The 24,231-nt window shown below is 37.7% G+C and overlaps 1 protein-coding gene across 1 annotated transcript in view; it reads right to left on the reverse strand.

The window, feature by feature from the left end:
• The window catches only part of DGKI (diacylglycerol kinase iota), a 460,711-nt gene that overhangs the window by 68,837 nt on the left and 367,643 nt on the right, over window positions 1-24,231 (reverse strand). Inside the window, exons 22-26 of the mRNA XM_030825779.1 lie at window positions 22,739-22,818; window positions 20,492-20,536; window positions 4,894-4,963; window positions 1,636-1,676; window positions 659-786 (exon numbers count right to left, since the gene is read on the reverse strand). Coding sequence (XP_030681639.1) covers window positions 659-786; window positions 1,636-1,676; window positions 4,894-4,963; window positions 20,492-20,536; window positions 22,739-22,818 — 364 coding nt within the window. The remainder of the gene's footprint in view (window positions 1-658; window positions 787-1,635; window positions 1,677-4,893; window positions 4,964-20,491; window positions 20,537-22,738; window positions 22,819-24,231) is intronic.

The raw sequence follows: 24,231 nt of genomic DNA on the forward strand, positions 1-24,231 counted from the left end.
GATGATGATTATTATTATTATTGTAATAACATTCTATTTAATGCATGTTTTAAAAATGCCAGGAATGACTTTAAGTGCTTTACCTGTATCAATTCTTTTAATCGCCAAACAATTCTCTGAGTGAGGATTATTGTTATTTGTATTTTACAGATGAGAAAATAAGCACAGAGCACTTAAGATGATTAAGTCACTATGAAGCGGTGGTAGAAATAGAAGAGAGACACAGGACAGAGCTCTTAAAAAGGGCTTGGTATGTCATAGTTATTATTATATAATCTACATGTCTCCAGCAGCCTGGAAATAGCAAAGAAGAGGAAGAGGAGAAAATTTGTCAAATCAACCTGTGCCAATTGTTAATGTAGATAACAGAGTTACTACAAATGTATAAGCACAAACACAAGTACTAGTGCTTTCTAGGTTTGTTAGGAAGTGTTGCTGTGATGGGGAAAGAAGGCTTGGACATGGTGCAAATCTGGTTTTGTGTTTCTACGGGGCCATTCATAAGACAGACTTATAATAACCACTCTAAGGAAACACAACAAGAAAATCTATATTTCAAAATCATTTGATGTCATTAGAACAATGTCAAGTTCAAAGGCGAACCAGACATGGATGTCACCCTGAGGCCAGCCTCACAGGCAAGGAAAAGCACACTCACCCCGAGGCTTGCTCCACCACCAGGTCAGGCATGCCCGGAGGTGTCCCCGCTGGCTGTGACACCACCATATCTGGGTCCAGAATAAAAATCTCATCTTGGGAAATCTCCATCACAAAGTGCAAATGTTCCTGAGGAAGAACAAGAAGTCTGTTGCATGAAGAATAACAAAACAATTATTCTTGGTCTCGAGGAATAATGAAATTCTGCAACGTGTCAAAGGATCACACTGTGTTGTCAGAAGCTTGATCAGTTGGTGATCCTCCTGAAAGCTGCACTATGGCAGGCAGGGGGAGACAGGGAGAGATGAATCCCCTTGGTTCAGGATTTCCACTTAACCAGCATTTTATTTTTAGGTATATCTAGAAATGGTCTTGCCTCATCTCCTTCCCAAATACTATTAGAGAAGTGACACCCACATACCATTGGCCCAGCAGGAGTGTATGATAAGTGGACTTCTACCCCATCATCTGGTCAAAGCTAAGCAGCCTGGTTAACAACTTTATCATTAGGTTCAATACTGTACATTTTTTTCCTAGGAGAATTCACATAATGGGAGGAATTCTTAACTTGGGCAAAACCATTTTTTTTTCTCATCACTGACCTCTAGGGATCGGCGAACATCTGGTTATACACTTGGGGTCTCAAACTTGCTAAACAGAAATGAGCTTAAAAAGACATGAAATTCGGCTAAGAAGGAGTAAAAATATATTTGTGAATGAAAATTTGGAGTACAGGCTGGGGATAATGTCTACATTATTTTCTGTGCTCATTTGCAAGATCAAGCCACATCATCTTGAGTCCATAAATCATAAAACATGTCAAGATAAATAAAAGGTTCATAGCTTAGGTTATGAACACCATTCCAAAATTTGTGTCTCCGTGTTTTTCGTTAAGAAAAATTTATGAGATTAGCTACCAATAAAGTACATTAACTTGGGAATTTTTCACTTTCACAAGCAGGCTGGAAAAAAACTTACCTGAGATCTGTCTATTCGATAAAAGCGATCAGCAGAAGTTGCTAAGGGAAAAAAAAAAATGCAGATGGCACTCAGAATGTTCTGTAATCTGGCACCACATTTATAACCTTCTCTTCGACTATGCCGGTCAAACCCCTACATGGCAGTCGTGCTAGTCTCCTGGCCAGACCCTAAACCTTTTTTTTTTTTTTTTTTTTTTTTGAGACAGAGTCTCGCTCTGTCACCCAGGCTGGAGTGCAGTGGCGCGGTCTCGGCTCACTGCAAGCTCCGCCTCCCAGGTTCACGCCATTCTCCTGCCTCAGCCTCTCCGAGTAGCTGGGACTACAGGTGCCCGCCACCACGCCTGGCTAATTTTTTCGTATTTTTAGTAGAGAAGGGGTTTCACTGTGGTCTCGATCTCCTGACCTTGTGATCCCCCTGCCTCGGCCTCCCAAAGTGCTGGGATTACAGGCGTGAGCCACCGCGCCCGGCCGCCAGACCCTAAATCTATTAAGAAAACCTCAGCATGTCCATGCCTCTGCCACTGCTATTCTAAGGCTTGGAAAGCCCTTCCCATTGCCTCTGCCATCTAAATCCTACTTGTCTTTAAAGAACCAGCTCAAGTGCTTCTGCTTCTGTGAAACCTTTCTCAGTCCCAACCTCCCAACCCCAGACAGAACGTATTGACCCTGCCTCCATGCACATTTACATTTTTTAAAACTTCTTATACAGACTATCTTCACAGATAACTATGAGACTAAGAGACCTGCCTCTTTAAAAATCTGTTTCATTTAATCTTCTTTGCCTCCTGAAATTAGCACAGGATCTTAAAGTCAGGAATTGGTATGTATTTATTAAGTAAATAAAGCTACAGGAAGCTACAGTTACACAGACTTCTCAGGGAAGTGACTTCCCACTTTGGAAAATGGCTTGAAGATTCAGGCCGGGGACCATATGTGGTCTTAAATGAATCATTTCACTTTCAACCTGCATCCTTTGAGCCATGTCTGAAGGAAGCCAAAACAGCAAAAAAATTATTTAAGCATTCTCTAAAATAGATTGAGCTGCATCTATGGCATGAGAAAAAAAAAACCTAAATTAGAAATTTTGGGTTTCTAGAAATTATTTTAAATATTCTTAATATTAGAATGAATTATCAGCTGCATTTTGGGAAGCTCAGGTGGGAGAACTGCTTGAAGCCAGGAGTCTGAGACCAGCCTGGGCAACAAAGCAAGACTTCATCTCTACAAAAACAATTTTTTTAATTAGCTGGGGATAGTGGTGTGCCCCTGTGGTCCCAGCTACTCGGGAGGCTGAGGTGGGAGGATTGCCTGAACCCAGGAATTCAAGGCTGCAGTGAACCATGATCATGCCACTGCACTGCAGCCTGGGCAACAGAGTCAGACTCCCATCTCAAAAGAGAGAGAGAAAAAAAAAAAGCAAACCAAAAAAGGATTATGGGCTGGGCGAGGTGGCTCACGCCTGTAATCCCAGCACTTTGGGAGGCCGAGGTGGGTGGGTCACGAGGTCGGGATATCAAGACCATCCTGGCTAACACAGTGAAACCCCATCTCTACTAAAAGTACAAAAACTTAGCAGGGCGCAGTGGCGGGCGCCTGTAGTCCCAGCTACTGGGGAGGCTGAGGCAGGAGAATGGTGCAAACCTGGGAGGCGGAGTTTGCAGTGAGCTGAGATCGTGCCACTGCACTCCAGCCTGGGCAACACAGCAAGACCCCGTCTCAAAAAAAAAAAAAAGAATTATGTGCTTCTCCCTTAAATCCATCTAACAAAGCCCAAATATTATAAATAGACTTTCTACAAAACAAAAGCACAAGAAAGAAAAACTCAAAATGCAAGTACTTATTTAAAATTCACAAACATTTAATGAGTAGTTTCTCTCCAAAGGGGACAGAACTAAGAAACCAGCCAATCATCGTCCCTACTCTCTAAAACCTAAGAATAGAATAAAATCTGCCTTGGAGAAATTCACTTTACTTTGTTCTTTTAAACCATGACTGCAGTTACCTTTTAAAGGATTTTTTAATAAAAATATGGAGTAAAACTACTATCTGGGCTAAGACTGTTAGCCACAATAGTTGTAGTTTTATCTAAGACTTTAGATGGAACATGACAACATAAATATTTTCATAATTTTCTGAAATATAAGTTGTTCCTCTGCAAATTCAGGAATGACAAATTATTATGTTTCTCATTGCCATGGAATAAAGAAGCTGGAGGAAAATTCTCCGAGGCAGCTGATGAGACATTAACAAAAACCTGCATCATGATTTATGTGGGTTAGATCTCATATAGACACAAGTGCCCATCTTCGTAACATTAGAAAAATATGCATATGGCATTCAAAGTGTCCTGTGATCTGGCACCAAAGTTATAACCTTCTCTTCCACTATGCCAGTTAAAACCCTTACATTCCAGTCATGCTAGGCTACTGGACAGTCCTTAAATCTTAATAGATCTCTGCTGCTGCCATCCTAATGCCTGCTCATACACTCACAAATCCTGTCATACTCATATTCACGTTTATATCCTCTCGGATGCTCACCTAGATAAACAAAAAACGGGTCTACAATGAAAATCATGTATCCATATGAACAAAAGAGAGAATGGGTAGTAGATACATTCGGTAGTATGTAAGCATGAATATACAGAAGTGAGAAGGTACTGCAATATGGGTAATTGGATAGAAATGTAGTATTAGGCAGCATCTAGGAGAGAGATATTTGAGATAAAAAATGGACTCATTAAACAATCGTAAGATAACTAACCTATTATGCATGCAATATGTCATGCTAATCTGAGCAGATTTGAATGCAACTGAATTTTTCCACCTTTTTCCAGAAATGTATACATCATACTGCAATAATGGTCTCATAAAAATAATATGAATGTTCCATAAGATGCAAATAACATAGAAATTAGTATCCATCCTATGCATATAGAATGCAGCTACCGGTCTGAATTAATTTAAGGCAGGCGGTCAAGCTTTAAGAAAAGAGGGCTGATGAAAACATCGGCATGAGCAACTTGATGCTGAGTTCAGCCACAGTTAACCAAGCTGTGTTGAGGGAAATGACTTCAGGAAAGGACAGTGCAATATCAGCAGGCTCACATTGTTCCGCATGCCAATACCAGCCATGTGAAGTCACATGAAGGCTTTCTGAATAATCTTTTGGAAAACTAGAGCCCACCCTATCAATTGATGCCTTGCTCTTCAAGTTCCCCAACTCCCACAATACCCGCAAGAAATGCAGAACTCACCATCTAGGAAGCACCACCGAGGGGAAAGCCTCTGTGCTGAGAGAGCCCTGGGGAAGGAGGTTTCATGGTCCTGGAAAGAGACACACACATTCTCGTGGCTGCATTTCAATAACCTGATGGGCTTCCCTCACTCAGCATTCTGCCATCCTTTCCTACACAAAGCACTGGTGAGAAGAGCAAATCACAATTTTTTTTTCTCTAGGAACAGATAGAAGGGCTCTGCTTTGAAATTCGTTCACATAGAACTTTTGAAAATGACTCCCTCATAAAATTACCAGGAGGTTTTCAATTATTCCATTAAATATTTTCAATTATTCCATTAAACATAAATAATCTAATTTAGGACATTTACTTCCTTATGAGAATTTCTTTATTTCCCTTTGTGAAGCCAAGGAATGAGTGACAAATGGCTGTCATTGACACATAGGTCTAAGGCACTGGCACAGAATGGGAATGTATCAAACGTTATCTACTGGCCACATGGGACATATGGTACGTGAGAAAAAGCAGCAGCCATCCATACACAGGGACTGTTCATATACATGGAAACAACGAAAATCAACCTCACATACTGAGGTCATCTCTAACCTCAGCCTTCTCCACTGAACCCAATTACAGAGGAGTAGACAAGGAAGAAAAGTAGCACCAGGTTAACCCATGACAAAATCACTCTGTCCAACACTCATCCAGACAGCAATGTGCTCATTCACCTGAGCATTTTCTAGGCGTCTCACTTCTATGACCTCCCAATTTCCCCTCTCCTATTTAACATCAAGTCTGCCTGACATAACTGCCATCATTCTTTCCTCTGGGTTTGGATAAAAATAGTTCTCTTCTCTCCAAAGCCAATCACTTAATTTAGACTCTGGACTATCTTTCTTTCTCCTTTGAACTTTATTTCTGTAGCATTATTAAAATCCACTCATTAATTCTTCTGCTCTCAATAGTTCCCTCTCTTCCAAAATAAATTCCCCTCAGCTCATCTTGTTACATCTATTTTGTTAATTTTTATTTCATTTATATTTTATTTTTTGAGACAGGGTCTCACTCTGTCTTCCAGGCTGGAGTGCAGTGGTGTGATCATGGCTCACCACAGCCTCAGTTTCCTGGGCTCAGGTGATCCTCTAGCCTCAGCCTCCCGAGTAGCTGAAACTGAAGTGGATATATCTTTTGATAATCTTCTTAAACTCTCCTTTCTTGCCCTTCCAAACTCCTGAAGCTTATGTTTATTATCTCCTGCTGCAAGTCTCACTTACACACCTCAGACATGACCTCTAGAAGTCTGGCCTCTGACCTCCCAGCCTTCCAAAGCTGCCCTTCCAAGAGATTGCCAGGACTAGCTTGCTTCCCTGATTTACCACAATTCTCAGTTCCCAAACTTCCTTGAAGTCTCAGAAGCTTTTATTTATTATAAAGAATTAAGGCTACATCCACGAAACAGAAGAGAGAACTGGCAGATTGAAAACTGAAAGGATTTTCTCTTTAAGATTCCAAACTTTTAAAAATTAAACATTTTCTCTACTAAGAGAAGCCTGCCAATGATAACTGGGGAGGGAGGAGAGCACCTTCCAGTTTACAACATGTGATTTGGAGCATTCTAGCCCTGGTTTGCAGTGGAATTGAAATCACTGACAGAAATGGGACAAGTGGGGGAGGCCAGGTCTCTGTGGGGAAGACACTGGGAGTCTGGCCCTTATTAGGGATTTGAAATGTTCAAATGTAGGGAGCAGCACTGGGGTGCGGCTGTGCAGACAGCAATAAAGACTTGGCGGCTGAAGCCGCAGGTGTGGATGATCTCGTGTGTACAGAGGGGACAGGAGAATAAAACAGGAATAACATAGAAGAAGTAATGAGGACCCAATCAGAGGTTGTACTGACTTTCTTGGGAGTTAATCAACACTCCCTGCTGCCCTACTTGATCCTCAAATAAAGCCTGGGCTTAAATCACTTGTTCTCAAAGTGTGCATCAGCTAGAAACTTGTCAGAAACACAAATTTCCAGGGCCCACCCCAGGTCTGCAGAAGCACTATGGGTGGAACCCAGCAATGTGTTTTAACAAGCCTTTCAGATAGGTCTGAGGATGTATGTGAAAGAACCTAAAGTTACCGAACAAAAGGGATGCATCTTAGTAAACTAGAAACCTTCAGTGTATGGAGTTTTACTCTAAATGAATTCTGTGAATTAAATAATTGATAGAGGAAAAACTGGTCTCATTCAGGAATGCCACCAAAATCTATATTTATAAATATAAAATATGTATATAATTTATATTTATAAATATATCCATATAGCTATGGATACAGAGATACTATATAATAGAGAAAAAATATATGTTACATATAGTCTCTTGTGCTCTCTACATATGTATATATATTATATATACATGTATATATTATATATACATATATTGTATATATATCATATATATCATATATACATGTGTGTATATATACATTATATTATATATATTTATATATATTCTGTATATAAATATATATATAATACAAAATATATTTATATATATAAATATATTTTATATATATTCTATATATAATATATGTAATATATACATATATAATATATAAATATGTATATATATATTATATATTATATATGTATATATAACATACATACGCATATATAATATATACATTATATATACACTATATAATATATATACACTTGTACATGTGTATATATGTTCCTCTTTTTTGAACTAGATTTTCATCCTGATTGTTGAGCTAAGTGAAATCTTGACATGTGCTTAGTAACTATTTATACGAGAATTATGTGTAACATTTTGAGAATTATATTTTGACACATGTGACAACTTGTTTTAAAGGAACTTAAGGTACTTAATGCATTTTTGAAAAACAGATAAAGCTACTGACATCTCTCAGTTGGGTGACAAATGTAATTATAGAACAAGAAATTTGGAAGTGATTCAAAATATTTAGTGGCAACTATGAAAGCTAATAAATAAAGAGATTAAACAGAAACAGGATTATCTTCTCTATGAATAAAGGGACTAAAACATCAAGGACACTTTCTGCCTTTTGATGTTGAACATGCTGCAGATGACACAATAAAAACATATCCTAATTTCTGTAGGTAAAAATCAAGGGAAAGAATACAGGAATGCTTGATTTACCATTTTAAAAACCTAAGGATCCATCACACTATCTCTAGGCTATTCTGATTACAGAAAATTGGATGTTATTTAGTCTAGGTTAGTAAAATCTAGATTGAGGCACTGCCTCAGCAACATGACTACCACAGGTTGGTAAGGAAATATAGATGGTATATATCTTTTTATGTGCAAGTGGCTGTGTGTCTGGAGAGTTTTATGCCCATGCCTGACTTTTTTAATGTAGTTTGCTTTTGTTCACTTATTTACTCTACATTTTGATCCATGGATGGAAATTGCAAAAATGTTTGATCTACAGAAACATCTGATATAACTACATGTTCTTAAAGAGGTTTTGTCTAAAGATAACATTACAATTTTGTTTGGTGAAAACACATTGGTCGCCATAAAGCTCTTTAAAATACTTTAATGGGTCCTCAAATAGGTTCAACAATTCTTGAACTCTCCAAAATTGTATGCTAGATTTGGTATGTCTATGTGTATGTTCATTTTCCCGGACAGAAAAACCACTTCTTTCTAGATTATCAAAGTGATCTGAGATTTCCAAGATGCTAAAAAAGCTATTAACTTAAAGAATCAAAAATTTATGTCAGAGAGAATTCAACAAAATAAGAAGATTCTGATCAGTAAAATGCCTTATGAGAATAGGAATCACCGATGCAAAGTTACTGGTAATTGTAATACCAAAACACTAAACAACAAAAGCTCTCTGAGCTTGTGGCTATTCTCCTAGTAGCAGACTGAAACCAGGTCAACTTTTACATGGAAGGACTCAACTTTTTGCTTATTTCCATCCATAGTCTCTCCCAAGTGTTTGTTTTCAGTGCCTTAAGTTCTTCTACTTGTGTTCATTTCTATAAACAAAGGAAAAATGTATTTATATTTACCATTGTATGGTATTAATAATTGAAGTTAAATAATACATCATTAATTAAAGGCACAGGAATCTGATTTTAATAATTGGATACTTTCCTGGTGACCTGAAGATTAAACTGCAATTTTGGGAGTTGTTAGAAAAGCAAAAGTAGAGTTCTAACTTCTCTGAAATGCTTCCCTGAAATAGATTTGCATCCTCTTCCAACTTTTGTGAAGCTCTTTCCACCTTGTTCAGTTAAAAAAAAGTGAGTTCTTAAAGAAACAGCTACTCACATAATAGGTCCTATGTTAAAAGTCATTTAAATTCCAACGAAAAACTGTAATTACTATCTGGGTAGATTCATAATGCCACTAAACTACTTATTTAAAAATTCTACATATATAAAATGTACAAAAGCGTCAAGTCTCAAAAAAAAAATTGCCCTTGAATCTAGTCCATGTACATATCTAAGCAGATGAAAATGCTTCACCTACATTGGGACACAAAAAATTGGAGATTTTTTTGAAGTCAATGTTAAAATGACGTTCCAACATAGCAGACTGACAATATGCAAAATATACCCACAAAATATGCCAATAATCGGTAAAATAAGAAACAAGAAAATCCAGGTACGAAGCATAAATGGGTGCTGAAAATATATCTCAAAGATCCGAGAGAGAATAGGAGGTGAAGAGCAGGCTAGGGACAGAAAAGTTGGTGGTGGTTGAGGTGGCGGTGGTGGATGCTGGATTTCACTTGAGTTGAAAAACAGAGCAAAAAGATAGTGAGAAAGTCTGCTTCACAAAACTGAAATTTTTGTAGGATGTGATCACCATTATCACAGACAAGCTAAGAATTGAGATGCCAAAAAATGTTCCTGTCCTTGAGGTGTTAAAATATTGTAGGGGAGACAGATCTGATGAATGAGATGGAAAAACAAGGCGAGAGATTGTATGGGATCCAGCCCCAATTAAGCAGCAAGCCCAGAGGCGGCGGAAGGCTGATAGGAAGCGCACCAGCTTTGAGAGGCACGACAATCCTGGCGCCCTACCCGCTACTCGCTGTGAGAGTTTAGGATAGTTTCTTATCCAGTTCCTTGAATACCTCATTTTAAAATGGCTACAATAATATCTATCATAAAGCGTTCTTTTGAGGAATTAATAACACATAAAGTGCTTAACCCATTGGCTGAAACATGTTTATGTGCAGATATAATTATCCGAGAGATAATTATATCTCATGCTAGGCAGCTGAGACATTATTTTACCTAAAACAATTCTGCCCTGTCACATGAGGGTCTCATGGGACACAGGCCACATTTCAGACCAGATCATTTAGATGGTGCTACCCCTAACACAACACTATTTATCCATAAATACATTTGCACTCAGATTCTGAGTTTTAGAGAAAAGAAAGAAATAGGACAAATTTGTATGAGTGAACACAAAACAAAGTGGCTTTAAACAAAGGCTGAAATCATGCCATTTGTTGGTCTGGTGCTTATAGGGCTTGTCTTAATCAGCAATCCAGGGCCTCTGTTCACAATATTAGATGTTATATAATTGTCTTAAATACAGGATATTGTCTTCAAGGCTGAATGTCTTCTATCACCAACAGGCATACATTTCAGAACATTTTACTTCACTGATGTCTCCCTTCCCCATTCAATAGTAACTGCCTACTTGCTATTTCCTTAGTTTCACCAAAATTAACTTGTCACTTGCTGATTTGGGCTGTCAGTTGTCACAAAACTATACATTATTCTTTTTCCTGTGATACAATTGTGATCAGCCTTTTTAATGTGTATTTATTAAAGCCAATGAAATGCAAGGCATGTGACTGGAAGGTCACAAAAAACGAAGCATGGACCATGTCTTTAAAGGGTGGCCACTACACTAGGAACCAGTTTAGGTGCTCTGCATGCTTTCTTTCTGGCTCCAATTCTTGGAGTTACTGTAAGTCTGATTTACCAAGTTTCAACTTCTTTTCCCAAGGGACGACTATTTTAATTATGATTTCAATTTATTTCCTGGCTGCTGCCAACAGCCACCAATTTTGGAAGAAGGATTTTGAGCCAGCTGCCAAAAGAATCAGAGCTTGGTAATTAAAAAAAAAAAGAAATAGAAGACAGCAGAAGAAATTCATTGTTGGCAAAGCAAATGGAAGGCTCAGTTCACATTTAAGAAAGCCCTTTCCTTTCAAAGTCTCAAATTTGGGGCTAAAAACCTTTGTTCTGGAGCAGTAGTTTTCAAATAGTCCTGGTGCTGATGTACGGCCAAGAAGTGCCAGTAGATACAATCCTGAGTCATCCAACCCAGTTTCATAGACACCAGCTGTCACGACGTCAAGCAGAACAGGTAGCTCTTGACTCTGGCTCTCCTTCATTCCTTCCTACTCTTAGTCTTCCACCTACAGCTTCTGCCCTGACTCATCTCCACTGTCTGGCAGTGAAGGATAAGAAACACTAATCTGGACAAGCTGTCAAAAAATCACTGAACCACATTTTGGTGATGGTAATTTTCCTTTTTTTTTTTCTTTTTACGGTATGCTCATTTTTTGCTTCTGAGAATTTCCCATAAACATGGCTCTACTTCTGTATTAATGGTGGCTATAGATTAAATAAAGTTTAGACTATTCCATTTTTTATTTCATCTACTGAATATTTTATACTTGATAAAATTTCTCTCAGCCATATATGTTACTATCAGAATTCACAATTGGAGTGTTCAAGTCTCACATAATCATCTCCCTTAGTTTTAGGGTTACCTGGACACTGCCATAGAGATAATTTAGAAATATTAGGTTACAGTCTCAATAATAGGTTAATTTTAACCCATAATCATCCATGTATGTGCAGGCTTTTTTCATTCTGTTATTAAGAAGGCTGCATAATCTAGCTCCTACCTACCTCTCCTGCAATCCTCCCCACTATTCTTCCTGAACCTCTTCTCCTGCATCTAAGAGCTGACCACAATAAAGAACGGCAGTGGTGAGAATTTAAGTAAACTACCCAGAAGCCCCAAGCTATTCAGTGGTGGGGAGTACAGACTTCTTTTACTTCAGAGCTCATGACCTTACGCACAGGGTTTTACAGCTTCTAGAGGAATTATGATTTCAGGTTTTGAAGGAAGAGTGAGGTTTGGTATAGATCAAGTTTGAGAGCTCAGAATTTTCTAGACTCATCTCAAACAAAAGCAGGAAGAAAGCAAACCTAGAATGATCTAAATGGCTATGAAGACCTCATTCTACTCTAGTCAAGGATCTTCCACAGATGTCAAACTAAGCTTCCTCTTTCTTACCAGACAGTTTGCTCCTGGTAGCTCAGAGTTCCTGCCCCCACACATTCTGCAGTCTTGCTGTCTTCCCACTTCCCACCACTGCGTTCCCTGCTGCCTAAGAATTCCACAGAAATATGGTAATCAGTGGGAACGATAGGCAACCCAAACCCAGACACAGGAACCAAGACTACAACCATGTGAATAAAAACCCAATTACAGATTTTGGGTAACTTTGCTGTATACGTTATGTAACTTATAAACTTCACACAAACACAGCCAATCTTAATATGTTTTTAGCATGTGACATGGTTTTCATTTCTGTTATGATTTTATTTTTGAAGTACCATAAAGTTTATTGCAACATTGTTTGCAAACAATGGTAACAATACTACACAACCTAAAAATGTCTATCCATAGAAACAGGGTTAAATATATACCATGCAATAGAGTAATAATTTTTAAAGACTGAAATAGAGTTTCACCTATTAGCAAGATGTAATTTCCACGGTACATAACCGTTAAAAATAAATTGTGATCTAATATGTATAGTGTGCACATGCAAATTGTAAATACATTTTTATTTTTATTATAATTTTTATTTTTATTGAGACAGGGTCCCACCCTGTCACCCAGGTGGGAGTGCAGTGGTGCAATCTCAGCTCACTGCAACCTCTGCCTCCTGGACTCAAACAATCCTCCCACCTCAGCTGCCCAAGTAGCTGGGACTACAGGCACATGCTACAGAGCCCGGCTAATTTTGCGGTTGTTTTTTGTACAGATGGGGTTTCGCCATGTTACCCAGGCTGGTGTCAAACTGCTGGGCTCAAGCGATCTGCCCATGATGGCCTCCCAAAGTGCTGAGATTAGAGGCATGAGCCACTGTGCCCAGCTACATTTGTGTATTTTTAAGCAACAATCCCCACATATGTATTCATGTATGTCTATGTGTGTAACTTTGTATAAATGTGGGAAAACAAAAATTGCACACCATAAAGGTCTACACTGGGTGGAGAGTTAAAAACCAAGCAGAAGCCTAGAATTATGTACAAATATCAAAACTAAGGTAAACCAAGATTATAAAACCTGGCAGATTGAAGAACACACATAGCTTATAAAAGTCAAGAGATATACCATGAGGACCTTGATATGAGAGAGAAATGCATATTGTATGGGTTAAAAATGGAGCAGGAATAAAGAGAAGCAGAATATCAGACAGGAATTCACAATTTACTGCAATAGTCCGTAAACTTTTTATGCTCACACATTCTTAACCTATCATGACCACACAGATGAATAGGTTCTTACATACACAGGGTACAAATAATTCCTGCATCATGCCTATCTACACACCTCTCTCTTGTACTAAAAAAAAAATAATAATCAGAGTGTAAGTGAGTGATAGTGATGTTAATAGAGAGGTTTTACTGAATTATCTCTAATTCGTGTTTAAAGTAACTCTCGTTACTAATCCATACAGCTCACATCAGGTAAACACTTTCTCTGTTCTCAGAGGGCCTGGAAGACTGGTTGAGTGGGTAGCCCTGGCATTAAGGATTCCTGGTTTCAAGGGCATCCTCTGGTCTCTGCAGAAGGGTGAAAAGCAGTGCAATGTGGACTGTGAATTAGACTTGAAGGAAACAGGAAGTAAGAAAAACAAACGGCTCCTTGAAAGGGGGTGAATATTGGTTCCAGGACAGACCTTAGCTTCATGGAAGCTCTAGGTTGGACCTGGCAATGTTCTCATCACTACACAAGAACACAAATGGTCAGAGTATGTTTGATTTGTTAATGCTGCACATTAAATAAATGTACAGCGACCTATTTTCCAATAGAGAGAAAAAAATACAATCTTAAAAATATGCGTCTTTCAAAAGCATCTGACAGTAGATACTGAAGAAATATGATTGTATGAATGCAGCTATATTTCCCTGAGCTGTGCCTCTAACGATCATATCCATAGCTTTCAATGGTAATTTAGGGTCTCTAGTCTCTCCAGTCCTCTCAAATTGCATGATCAAATCAATGATTCATCAAAGAGATAAGATACTTGACTTGCCCATTTTGGATCTGTTATTTTTATTCATATAAATGGTGTGATTTAGATGAATGCAACTGTCATTGCTCTGTAATGTAGGCCAAATGACATAACCTTAGATATACCATGATCCTTTCTATTTTAAATATAATAATCTTCTAAAATTACATGCTCCTTAAATGAATAATATTAGCAAAAACTGCTCATTTCAAAAATCCCTGATATGTGAATCTTCTCTTATGATATATGTTAATGGAAAATATGTTTCTTGTGCTAAAAATATAGGCACATGCACAAACACAAAACTGACATTCCTCATATATATATATTTCTGAAAGCCAACTGGCATAAATTATATAAAATTGATGAGAAAATCATCTGAACCACTATTTGGCATGCATATGCCAAAGTTACCCTTAATTTACATGCAATTGTTCATAGCTGATGCACACATAATTTAATGAAGGCACAGCAGCCCCATCACACACTAGTAAGTTTTCCAATTAAGCAATATTCACCTAGTGTTGAACTACGCCTTCAATATGAATGAAATTCTTTTTCTTTCATAAAATTGAGAAAAGACATAAACAGAAACAAAACAAAAGTTCTACGGCTTGGAAATCCCTGCTTCATTTAATAATGGCCAATGAATAATTACCTTACTTTTAAATTTCTCTCGTTACCCATTCAAACTTCTCATCTGTCTGCCCCAACATCTCCCACACATAAGCCATCTATCCATTTTTTTAACATAATGTTGCATACAAATATGTATGTATGTGTCTCTGTCTAACTACAGCCCCAAATAGACTTGCTACTATTTATTTTAATATCTTAAAACCCCTTCATCTCGAACCTATTTTACCACCCATGACTCCTACAGTGGAGGAATACAGAAATGGCATGGCCATTCTTCAACCCAGATTTGGAAGATGAAGAAATAGTGACAGTGGGGTAGAAGATAGAAATAAGCAATATTCTAACGCTTTCAGGAGTCCCTTTGTGTGAGAAAGTTCTCCATTAGCAATAATGACAACTCCAGTACTGCCTTCACCCGTAACAGACAACAGACCTGACCCTAGGCAAGTCTTATTTAATCCCTCATTTGACCCATTTCTGATAGCTTCAATCTAGTCCAAAGGAATGGCGTTCTCCAAAGCTTCTAGCTGGTACTGTTCTTCTCTATCAGACAAGATAAATCAATTCCCAGGAAGACTCTCTAAATCTTGTTTCACTCTATCTATTGAAGGACTCTTCTAGACTCCAGAAAACAGATGGAGGACAAAGAGAGATTTCAGAGAAAGGAGAGAGATAAATAAGGACAGCCAGAATAAAGAGAAAGGGGATGAATGAAATGTTTATAGGAAAATGCTGTTTGCCTAGAACTAGACACAACTTGGATGGAATACAACACAGACTGGTCCTCCAGAAGAGCAGGCATGTAGGAACAAAGGAGATCAGAGGAGGAACAACTAATGTAGACTCCGATCTGACCAAGAGGTTTTTTTTTTTTCTTATGAAAGTGAAAGACATCTGTACCACCCTGAAGAATGAAAAGGCTTTTCAATAATGTTTTCTCTATTTTTAGATATTCCAACCATTCTGGTACTATTTTTAAATGAATTAATTCTTAGAGAAAGTAATCACCTGGCTGAATCTATTTTTGCACCTACAGATGAATCCTATGGTATTCACTAAAATCTCAAGTTATAATTCCTACCATTTAATGCCCCATGAAGCATCACCCTGGGGAAATGGGGAAACCCAGGGTGTCTACAAAAAAAACCCTCTAATTGCTCCTAGTTCTCTCTTTATTCTACCCTACTACATCTATAAATGCCTCCTTCTATTCTCCATCCCTATTTTTTCTTTTGTTCCTCTTCTTTATTTCTCCTTTCCCTTTCCTCATCTAGGTCTTATACCTATCTGGGGTTCTCATTTATGTACTGAGAACCGTCAGAGTGACTCAGGGTTCCTCAAGCTCTACACTATTGAAATTTGGGGCTGGATAATTCTTCATGGTAGCAGGCTTCTCTGTGCACACGATAAGATGTTTAACAGCATGCTTGGCCTTTATACAATAGATTTCAAAGTCTTCAGACCTTGCCAAATGTCCCCCACAGGAAGCAAATTCTTCCCAGCTGGAAATCACTAGAATGGCATATCTGCCTCTATTCCTTAGTACCTTTGTGATTTGGGGTTAAGAAGGGATATCATGATTTCGAGGGAGAAAGCAGAGAAGGAATTATCTCAAAGTCGGTGGCCTCAGAAAGCATCCTTATCAAATAAGCAGGTGGAGTCCAATTCTTATGTTAATTATTGTTCATTTGGCAACCTCAAGAATGTACTAAATCTGCAAGTGCAATACATTTTGCTTGTAAAACGTTATTAGTTATGGGTTACATCGATGCTATTAGGATGGAGGGGCCTTTGAATTTTGACCTCAGAGATGGTGTAGGCAGGAATTTTCAGCAGGCTATAAATATCTAACACATTCTTGTATAACCCATAATACCTTGTTAGGTTAACATGAGGTGTCATTTTTGAGCTTCAGTGCTTTGTTGGCAATTCACTACGCATTTGGAAAAGGAAGCAACCAAAGCAATGAAATGCTTAAGTGGCAAGAAACTGCCATATGTCTCACTAATAAGGTGTCTTGGGCATGTGTACACCTTTCTAAATGCCACTTTTCTCTTGAGATTTTTCTGGTCTTAGAAAACAGTCAGCTAAAATCCTAGCTGCAAATTAGTGAGCTGACAGGAATTTCTCAAGTTTTCAAACATACTGGTATTAATTTTTTCTCTTCACAGTTAATCCTCCAAGCATATTTAATGCCATCTCATAGACAAGAAATTTCATTAAAAGGCATTTAAGGCATTTTGTTGTTCATGTTTCTTTTTCACCTGTAACACTCCTTACTCCCACCAGGACAAACTAGGGAATTCCGATATAATCAGTTTCTGCACTTAGAAATGAAAGATTTAGTATTAAATTTCCTGCCAGTCACTTTCTACATAAAAATTAATAGCATCTATATCCCATGTGTTTTATAATACACACACCTAGAAAAAAATATATAGAAATCAATCCATATCTTTTCAGCCTCTCAGTGGCATTTGACACTGTCCATTATTCCTTCCTCTCTGAAATACATTTCACTCTTGGCTTTCGTGATACCACCTTCTCCTTGATTTCCAGCTTCCCTGCTGCTCATCTCAGTTTCCATGATTCTTCTTGACCGATTGCTGTCTTGAACCTGCACTCTTCTTGACTCATGAATAAACATAGATAGAACATTGGGCCCTCCTCTTTAACTGAACTCCTCCCTAAGTGATCTCCTCCGGCCTTGTAGTTTTAAGCACCATCCATCCATTTGCTGATGACTCCAAAATTTCTATCTCTGGGCCTGAATTTTTTCAATGAGGTTTACTATTCATATACCCAACTGCCTACTCACCAACCCTCTTGGATCTAATAGGCATATCAAAACTAATACAGCTAACACAGAACTCTATTTCCTATGCCTCCAACTCATTCCTCCTTTGATGATCTTAGCCAAACATGAAAGTTTATCTCTCCCAGCTTCGTGCTTCAACCAGCTCTCCTTGCCCTGCTCAGGAAATTCCTCATTAGCTTCTCCCTATGCTCTGGCCACGTTAATTCTAACACAGTCTCTTTTTCTTTCCTGTTTAATGAGCAAATTCTGGGCTTCTTGGATCTTTTTTGTTCCAACCATTCCTTCATGCTCAAAGGCCCCTGCTTTTTATCACTCTGCTCGCTCCTTCATTGTCCTAAGGAAGGATATGGGAAAAGATGACACTCCTGACACTCATCCCTGATCACTGCATTCGTTATCCTAGATGTTCAGCGCACAAAACCTTTTGATGTGGCATTTATAATGCAGCAGTTTTGACACCAAGATTTGACTTGGTGTATACGTAAACAAAATAATGCCGTAATATTTTGACATAGAAAAATATCATTAATCCTTCTGAGTGTTATTACCAAACAATACACGCAATACATAACTCACTCATATTGTAGTATCTTATCCATCCATTGATCTCCATGAATAGTTACAGATAGGGCATAAAAAATATGCTACAAAATGCCCACAATTTTAACTCTCACACCAAAAATGACTACATCATATAAGCCAGGAATAATAAATAAAAGTAGTTTCGTAAACCTAGCTAGGATAAATCTAACATATTTTGATGAAGTTGTAAAGGTTCCAAATGTCCAAGAGGAAAAAGTATAAACTCTTAAAGACAACATCCTCATAGTCTTATAACTACTATTGCCAATTGTTAGAGATCAGCTCTTACCTTTAAAAGCACTATGCTTTTTTTGTTTTAATTTTTATTTTAAGTTATTGGGTACATGTGCAGGATGTGCAGGTTTGTTACATAGGTAAACGTGTGCCATGGTGGTTTGCTGCACCCATCAACCCATACCGTAGGTATTAAACCCAGCATGTATTAGCTATTATTCCTAATGCTCTCCTTCCTCCCACCCTTACAACAGGCCCTAGTGTGTGTTGTTCCCCCCTCTGTGTCCATGTGTTCTCATTGTTTATCTACCACTTATAAGTGACAACATGTGGTGTTTGGTTGTCTGTTCTTGCATAAGTTTGTTGAGGATAATGGCTTCCAGCTCCATCCATGTCAGTGCAAAGAACATGATCTCATTCCTTTTTATGGCTGCATAGTATTCCATGGTGTATATGTACCACATTTTCTTTATCCAGTCTATCGTTGATGGGCATTTGGGTTGATTCCATGTCTTTGCTATTGTGAAAGCACCATGCTTTTTAAAATAAAATTTACACCTAGATAGTGGCTCTGGGTAAATATGCAAATAGTCACTCTGATGAAAGTTGTGCTCTATCTAAAAAATTAGGTGGAAATTTGTCTTCTAGTGGTTGGTAAAAACAGTCTAGAAGAAGTTCATTTGGTTTTGTTTTTAATGTAAACATATCCTAAGTGACTTTTCTTCCTTTCAAGGCCAGACAGATGGAAGAAAGAACTCTAGAATTGTGGGATACGTTGTCTGAGAAATAAATATACAAATAAGAACACAAAGGCCATTCCTGTCATTAAGCCTGAAGATATGCTGCTTCAGCCAAGGGCAGAGGGTATCATTGGTAGGGGGAATACCTAGAAGGCTACAAGGTATAGGTTTTTCTTTAAATTGTTGTGTTTTCTATTTATGTTAAAGGATGTTAAATTGGAAATTTCAGGCATAGGAAAATAGACACAAAAATCCAAAGTGAAGTGCTAAACCAGGATTTACACATTTATAAATTTAGGCATAGTTATATTCCTCCCCACATGGAAGTATAAAGGGTTTGAAGAGATTTATTTGGAGAGAATTGGCATGCTGTGATTCCCACGTATCTCTCCTCTTAACAGGGCAGGGTAAGGAGCCTCTCAGATAAAAGGGCTTTAATGAGACCAGTCAAAGAGCTTCGTTTGGGTTCCTTGCAGTCAGGAGTAATACTGTGTACTAGGGTCTACATCATGTCTGAGAAATCTAATGGGTAAGAGGATGGCTGAAGAGATCTGTGCATCACAAGTGGGATGAGGAAGTTGGAAAGAAACTGCACCCCCAAACTCTGCTGGGATAAAGAATAACTGAGTGTTCTCCTACAGACTTTACATGGGCCATAGAGAGAGGCAGACTAGGTTTACTAGATTGTCCAAAAGACCCAGGATGAACCACTCAGATTACATTTTAAAACTGTTGCTTCATCGTTGTAGGAAGCAGGGAATTCTCTTTTTCTGGAGGTGACGGAAAAAAACAGTCCTGGTTGCTAATGGCAGTCATCTTGGACCACAAAGTCATCTAGCCCAGAGGTAAAACTGACAGGAAGAGGAGAACAAAGCAGAAGGACCAGCAGGAAAGTGGAGTGTGAGCCATGACCAAATGGGATGAGAAATCCACCTTGATCTGGACTTTTTGCTTATGTCAACCAAGAGACCCTTTCCCTGCTAAGCTAGTTTCAGCTGAGTTTTCTGGTATTTGTTACTGAAAGCACTCAATTTTATAATCTTTTCTAAATGATCTAGGAGAAAATCCACAGTCTAAATTTGTGCTAGACTAGGGTGGTCCAAAATCAGGAAAATGCAAAAGAATCAGAATACCATTTTCACTAGGTTCTTAGAATGAACTCTATCCCTAGGGAAGATGTGAACTCTAAATCAAAATAAGACATTAATTGAAAGATGGACTTCATTTGGCCGGAAGGTAAGAAACAAGGAGAGTCAATTATTTGTTACCTGGTAATGAACTCTCTGGGAGCCAGAAGAAACTGACTGTAGGTCCTAATGAGAAAATGAAAAAAAAAAAATCCATACCTTAAAATTAGTTTGAACAAGCTGCCTCACAACTCGATCTCAGATGAACTCCCAATTTAATATTACTATGCTCATCTGGAAAGTATCTAACACACCCAAATTCATAAAGGTTAAATAAAGAAGGTAATGCCAGAAATAATAAAAGCAAACCAAGTTGGACTGAGAGAAGGTCATTAAGCTGTTGAAGCCTATAAGTCCTACATAGCATTTAGAGGTAAGTGATATATTATTATTTCAATCTCCTATAGAGGAGACCAGAAGTAAAAGACAGGCAATTTTGTTCTAATAAATGGGGATTATATTTAATGTGCATATAAACTTTTGGCTTGTGAAGAAGGTTTTGGAAATCCCTTTAAACACTTAGAAAGCTTTTCTTTACCTTAGACCAGATACGTACTGTCATGGTAACTGTTTATACTGATAAGTCGCTTAGCAAATAGGGGTTTTAATAGACTACAAAGAGAAAATCACCAACCACCTCCACATTATCACAAAGTGCAAATTAACAGGGTTGAAATTAATGAGGTTTTACTGGCAGATTGTGAAAGCCTGACTCCTTTCATAAAGTTTTATAACGAACTTGTCACCATTGTCATGCCTCCCAGGCTTCCTTGCTAATGAGTGTAGTGATTCTATTTACAGATGTCAGCAATCCTGGGTACCTTTGTCCTTACATCTGTTTCCCACAGGGTTTCATCACATTACTTTCCATTAGTTTTAAAAACTTTTCCTCTTTATCTGTCGAGTTGCCTCTTTTTTAAAAATCCTGCTTTTAGTTGAATATTGGTGCAATAAGCATGCTATTAAGTTAGTTAAGTTGGTTTTTAACAACGTCAATTCATCAATCATGTATTAACATTATTCTACTGTGAAGTCTTGTTAACAAAGCTCTACATGTGTTAATTTTAAAAAAAGGTAAAAAGGTTTGGTACCAATTATGATTCATTTTTTTCATTACAGGTTTCTGGAGTGAGATTCTGCATCAAAATACAAACATTATTTTGGGAAATGAGATACTAGAAGTTTGGGAACATATTAACAGAATTGGACTTGAGTCACTAAAAATTCATATATTTTAACTTGTTTAAGCAGCTATCCTCAGTCAAAATAGCTTAATGAAGCCGTAAGTGTAAAATTTGTTGACCGTCTTTCTCTCATCCATATCAGCATTCAATATTTGTCTTCTATTTCTCAAAATCAGTAATTTTTCACATCACTATGTGCCTCCCACCTGAATTTATTTCTACCAAGAGAAACAGAATCAAATATTCAGGGCTAAGTGGTTACAACTCAGAGGGATTTTAAACAGTATGTATCTACTTTATTTACAATATTTACCTATGTATAACATGTTGTCTGGGACAGAGTTGCTTATCAAGGGGTATCAGACCACCCAACAGCTTTAAAAATACAAATGTCTAGGCCACACCCAAAAAAACTGACTCTAATATACATCTTTCATCAAAAAAAATGATAAAGAAATCGTCATTTATGCTTTTTGCAATTTGTGGAATGGAGATGGTTAAGACTCCCCCTCAAATTTTTGCAAAAACAACCAACAACAATTGTAATGATGAGTTTGGGTCTCCTGGCTTTGCTGGTGCAGTTCGCATTTATGGGAGTGCCATATACGGGGTCACTTCCTTTCTGTTTCTCTAAAGCAAGACCAGATTGAGAAAAAAAAATTGATTATTCTTTTGTATTCTGACAAATTCCTATGAAATGTAGAGGATTTTTCTTTCCCGTAGAAGTTTTATTTATTTTTTTGTTTACAAAATCTAGCTGTCTCTGACATAAGTGTCAGACACAAAACATTACATATCACTGTTTTCTTTCATTATTTATCAGTCCCTGTTGAAATTCTGAACATCTCAAATATACAGGTATGTGTCTGGTAAGATGACAAGTTCCAAGCTATAGTTATGGAACACACCAGGGCAACAGCACCCCGTAGTTAACCCAGTCAATGCTTTCCCATTTCAACCATCTGAGGAGTGAACAACAGAGACGGTGGGAGAGGGTGACATACAGCGTATGCTTCAAGGACAAAGCCACCACATTTCCATTTCCTCTCCAAATACATCATTTCAGAAGCAAATATATATGGCTGGTAATTGTTTACAAAAATGGAAAGTTGAGGAGAATAAAAAATTGGCTAAATAAACTCACCTCCTGTAGGCGGTCTATGTACATACGGCAAGTCTCCAAATCACAGTCTCCACGCACAACTAGAATACCCAGAGGTATCGCTAAGGGTGAAGGAAGAAGAAAAATCTAAAATAACATATTTGATTTTTCTATATCAGCATAAATGTGTTTCTCATGGTTAAAAAACAATCTCATAAATATTATGGGTTTTTTAGATATGTCCATAAAAAGAAAGAAGTACTTTCTCTCTATACCTTTTTTATTATTTCAGTCTCTTCTTGTTTGCAGTTGTCACACACTTTCCTAGCATGATCCATGTTGCCCCTTGCCACCTGCCCCTCATCTCATTGTATTTCACTGGCCCTGAGATGAAGTGAATTGTCACAGTAACGATGGATTGGCAGAACAGGGAGGCTGCTCGTGGCCAGTTGATAATTATGCTTGCATTTTTTATGCTTATGCATAGATTTATGCTTGTATTTGCAATAGACAACATGAGGATGCAGTGCCAGGGAGGAATTAAAAATTAAGGATTCTGGACATTTACTCCTTTCCTTCCTGAATGCAGAGAACTTCATCTTTTTGTCTGTCTACAACAGTTTCCTATTTATGAGACTTGAGCTACTCAAAGCACTGTTGCTACCTGGTGGCCAACATCAGAACTAAAGGCATAAAATGTTAGAAAAGAACAAAAAACAGCTTCTAGAAGAGGCAAAGCTTAAAAATCCAACTAATTTTAAGGATGGCCAGTGTAAGAGTGGTAACAGCAGGACCTCAGAAAATAAGACAAGACTAAGTTATGCACCTTATAAAATATCCTACTTAGGTAGTGTCAAACACACACAGCGGCTTTAGTATACAGAACCTACTTCAGATAGAATCACAAGAGTCCTGAAATACTGAAAAATAGTCTTGTTTCCAAAACTTAAAAAAAAAATCTACAAATTTCTCATTTTAAAAGTACAGTTACACTATTAAATCCATGATTTAACGTAAAACCTTCAAAATTTTGAATTAACCAACTGGAAAGTAGCAAGCAAATGATAAGACAGTGGTATTCTCTAAGAATTTTTTACAATCATTCACTCATTGAATGTATATTTAAAGCCATCATCAATAAATGTGTCTGAAAATACAAAGTACTAGGGCCTTAAAAATTCAATACACAGAAGAAGATACATTTAAAATGCATAAAAAACCTTGAAGAATCTCCAAGTAGTAGAGAAGGCATATATGTAAACAAAAAAATGATAAGTATAACATAGGCCATATTAAATGTATGAACTTTGTCATTTGAAAACTGTAGGAAAGAGGGGCTAATTCTTGCCTGGGCGGAGGGGTAGATTTTAGGCTCTCTGAAGAAGATGAAGCCTCATTTGATGTTTTAGCTAGATGAGCAAAGGTGGTCTAGAGAAAAAGAAATAGAGTTTGTATCTCAATGTTACCTCCTAGATTGGTTTCTGCTAGGGAGACCTAATCGATCCTACCACCCCATCCCTTTATGTTTCTAAAGT

Source organism: Nomascus leucogenys, chromosome 13 (genome assembly GCF_006542625.1).
Source record: "Nomascus leucogenys isolate Asia chromosome 13, Asia_NLE_v1, whole genome shotgun sequence".
Taxonomy (NCBI): Eukaryota; Metazoa; Chordata; class Mammalia; order Primates; family Hylobatidae; genus Nomascus; species Nomascus leucogenys.